At 33.5% G+C, this 4,549-nt stretch overlaps 1 protein-coding gene across 1 annotated transcript; it reads left to right on the top strand.

Moving 5' to 3' along the window:
* Window positions 1–209: 209 nt before the first annotated feature.
* On the top strand, window positions 210–4,304 carry LOC138350528 (uncharacterized). Its single transcript, XM_069301535.1, has 4 exons — window positions 210–364; window positions 1,713–1,918; window positions 2,738–2,879; window positions 3,688–4,304. Exons 1-4 carry the CDS (start codon window positions 340–342, stop codon window positions 4,035–4,037), a joined length of 723 nt encoding a protein of 240 aa, XP_069157636.1. The 5' UTR covers window positions 210–339; the 3' UTR covers window positions 4,038–4,304.
* The last annotated feature ends 245 nt before the right edge of the window (window positions 4,305–4,549 follow it).

The following is a 4,549-nucleotide window of genomic DNA, read 5'->3' as shown; positions in this document are numbered from 1 at the left end:
AGTTGCCAGATTCCGCTTAAAATAGCAAATTGTGCTTATTTTCAAAGCTTGAGAATTTAGCTTTAAAGTAGTTAAAAAACTACGAATTTCGCAATTTGCTATGTACTTTAGTGTACTATTTTAAAATAAGGTTGGTTTTTAAGCTGCAAGTCATATGAATCTCAAAAAAAGTATATTATTAACAATCTTATCTCCATAGTTCACTAGTTTCTGTAAATCAGATCTGGTAACTGTAGGCCAAGTACTGGAAGACTCAAGACACAATGTGTTGAAGCTATTCTCTTTGAAGAAGTCATCTCGACAGGATCTTCCAGCTCCAGCTATAAAACTTCACCAAACATGGATCTACCTAGTACATCAAATGGTAAGGAATTACTAAACTGTACAAAGTTTTATGCTAGAACATTTGTTACAGTCCCCTGTTCTATGTGTACTCCATCACATAGTGACGGAGTATGTGGGAATAATTTTGTTAACACTGTCCATTTGACATGGTGGTGGTGTATGGTGCTGGTGGTGTATGGTGCTGGTGGAGTATGATGCTGATGGTGTATGATGCTGATGGTGTATGATGCTGATGGTGTATGATGCTGATGGTGTATGATGCTGGTGTATGGTGCTGGTGGTGTATGATGCTGGTGGTGTATGATTCTGGTGGAGTATGATGCTGATGGTGTATGATGCTGATGGTGTATGATGCTGATGGTGTATGATGCTGGTGGTGTATGGTGCTGGTGGTGTATGATGCTGGTGGTGTATGGTGCTGGTGGTGTATGATGCTGGTGGTGTATGGTGCTGGTGGTGTATGGTGCTGGTGGTGTATGGTGTATGATGCTGGTGGTGTATTATGCTGATGGTGTATGATGCTGGTGATGTATGATGCTGATGGTGTATGATGCTGGTGGTGTATGATGCTGGTGGTGTATGATGCTGGTGGTGTATGGTGCTGTTGGTGTATGATGCTGGTGGTGTATGGTGCTGGTGGTGTTTGATGGTGGTGGTGAATCTGACACTGTCATATATATATATATATATATATATATATATATATATATATATATATATATATATATATATATATATATATATATATATATATATATATATATGAGGGGTACCACCTCTGGTGCAAGTGTAGGGACCCATAGCCTCGGAGAAGAAAATAAAGAGTACTCAGAGAAGACCTTGTGGATCCTCACTGAACACTTTCATATTTTCTTCTCCTACCACCCTTATTCTTTTGGTATGTGTGTATATTTATCTAACTTTATTTGAAAACGTCATTACACAAAAAAAGTTACAATATTGATTATATATATATATATATATATATATATATATATATATATATATATATATATATATATATATATATATATATATATATATATATATATATATAATTTTTTTTTCTTCCAATAATATAGTATTCGCTTGAAATTAACAGCCTGGTCAATCAGGCTGTTGGATTCAACTCCTCTCAGTTTTGTTATACGAGTTACAGCATGGTTAATCACATCCAAAATTAAAGTTATTTCCAGATGCAGTCCTAAAATTTTTAACATTGCTCTCACTAGTGTTAATGTAGATTATTTCATAATTTAAATAATATATTTAATTACTGTAGTACATTTTAACAACAATTTAACTTATAATTTTTGCAGCATAGGTCATTTGAATATAAGTATTTTATTAGAAACTATTTCCTTCAGGTCTTCAGGGAAAATTCTTGAGGAGATGCACAAACTGCAAACAATGTGTGCATGTCCGAAGCAATGTTTGCAAGTTCTGCCAGTGTGACTTCCGAAACAGTAGAGAATTAATGAAGAAAGAAGAGGAAGCCCGTTTTCTACTTAAAGGCAAGAAGGCTTTAGAACGAAATACAGCAAGCCGGGTTCTACGAAGGATTGAAAATCAGGTATTGAAGTTTGTCTACATCTGTTGTATTCATTTGTATTCTTCTTATGCTGAACTTGCTTGATAAGGTATAGAATCAACATGAATAATGCTGTACAGTACTTACATACTATTTGTTTATTTATTTATATACAAGTTAGCACACTGGGATTATGAGAGTACATAGCATTGATGTTTTTACATTCTTGTAAAGCCACTAGCACACATAGTGTTTTGGGCAGGTCCTTAATCTAACAGATAATTTTAAATAGGCAATTTAAAGCTTAAATGGAAAAAATTGGCTGGTACATTGTAAGAAAGTATCACAAAGATTACTATGTACATTAAAGTAAAATTTGAGGGTTATCAACATATAAATTGTAGCATAATTTGAGGAATATTTCAAGGTATAATATAGTAAGATATGCATTCAATATAACAATCATGATATAAGGTGATAGCAATGATTACAATGGAAAAGTTGTATGGTTTAGGCACATATATTCTGGCATTGGATTTCATAAGATACAGTGCGAGTTTAATACACTAGTTAGGAAACTATCAAGAAAAAATTTAGGTACTTTTTGGTTTTATTTTTTAAAATGGCAGAAGTTGGACAGTTTTTAAATTTGTTAGCGAGTGAGTTCCATAGACAAGGTCCCTTTATTTGCATAGAGTATTTACACAGAATAACTTTGACTCTGGGGATATCAAAGATATTTATTTCTGGTATTGTGATTCTATTATGGGTTCTATTGCACATGCCCAGCTATGCTTCAAACATTTATTTTGTTGCATTTTCCCAGATAGTGTTATTGTTTAAATATTATTTGCTTTTCAGCTAACATATCTGCGTGGCTGTGGGTATGAATCAATCGTTATCTATTACAAGAAAGGACCAGCACGGGTGACACATGGTATCCTACCAAACAACGTAATACAAGAAGAGGACAAGAAGATCTTCACCACTAACTTCTTTTTGTGTAAGTAGTTCACATAATATATAAATATATCACCACCTATTATTTTCTCTCATATATATATATATATATATACATATGTATATATATATATATATATATATATATATATACATATGTATATATATATATATATATATATATATATATATATATATATATATATATATATATATATATATATATATATATAATTTCAATTCAATCATCTCTGTCATTGATGTATATGGCAAAAAGTGTGTGGCCCAATACAGCACTATGTCTTAACGTAATGGGTCCAAGGGCCCATAAGGTCTCGACAGCATTAAGGGCCCTTTAGCAAACCAGTGTGCTGGGGCCCCTATGACACCCATGACGTCTTTGTATCATTTCAAGTTTGTACATGTACTTCTTAAGATATGGGCACCATACAACTGCTGCATATTCTAGCTTTTGTCTAAAAAAATCATGAACAATTTACTTTATTATTTATCCATGAATGCCAGAACTAAACCCTGTGGTACTCCACTCGTGACATTTCTCCAGTCCAATACATTGCCTCTGATTACTGCCCTCATTTTTCTATCAGTTTGAAATTTTTTAATCCATGTTAGAAGCTTACCTGTCACCCCTCCAATATGTTCCAGTTTCCAGAACAAACTCTTATGTGGAATTCTGTTGAATGCCTCTTTTAGGTCCAGATAGATGCAGTCAACCCAACCATATCTTTCCTGTAAAATTTCTGCGGCTCGATCATAGTAACTGATTAAATTTGTTACACAGGATCTTCCATTTCAAAATTTTTTATTTTTTATTTTTATTTTTTTTCCAGCACGCACAAGGAAGCTTGATGCAGATAAACTTACATTAGGATCAGAAGGTGATAGCGATAATGCCTTGGAAAAAAATCCTGACGAGCTACAAGTGCAGCAGGTGCATAAAGTCCAAAAAGTACCGCAGGTGCAAGAAATTCAACAAGTACAAAAAGTTCCGCAGGTGGAACATTTACAAAAAGTTCTGCAGGTGCAACAAGGGCTACCATTAGCAATCATTCAGAAACAGCAAGAAGTACAAGTAGTAAAATTTGAACCACAGGGAACTACACCAGGAAAACAGTGTAGTAACAACGGAATGGGAATTTTAAAATACCTGAGGAAACAGGTAAAAAAGGACAAACAATAGAAATGGTTCCTTACACCTTATTATTTGGTAGTTTATAGGTATTTTACTTATAATACTTTATATTATGTCTACAGTTTATAATTTAGTTTACAGTTAATTTACTTTTCAACTTCCATATCTTACAAGAAGGATTTTTACTGTTTTTCATTTTTAAAACCTTATTAGTATCATTTATAGTTTAGTGTCAATTCACTTATAATACAATATATGGAATAATTTACTAAATTCATTTAACTATAATAAATTTAAATAAACATTTTTACCCCAGGATGAGTTTCAGTCACCCTACCCAAAAAATTAATGTTTCTTTATTACTAATCTTGTGAGAGGTAGCTTATTGTGCAGCCCATACTCATTCTGTGAGTGTTAGTTTATTGTGCACCCCATAGTCATCATGTCACCCAAGCCTGCTGCAGCTGCACCTGAGGGGTGGTGTAGGGAACCATTAGTGTACTATTATGATTTGAGAGAGAGAATGCTCTGTGGACAGAGCATCAATATGGCTTAAGGCA

Source organism: Procambarus clarkii, chromosome 46, assembly GCF_040958095.1.
Source record: "Procambarus clarkii isolate CNS0578487 chromosome 46, FALCON_Pclarkii_2.0, whole genome shotgun sequence".
Classification (NCBI taxonomy): domain Eukaryota; kingdom Metazoa; phylum Arthropoda; class Malacostraca; order Decapoda; family Cambaridae; genus Procambarus; species Procambarus clarkii.
This window is presented reverse-complemented; position numbering and strand designations above follow the sequence as displayed.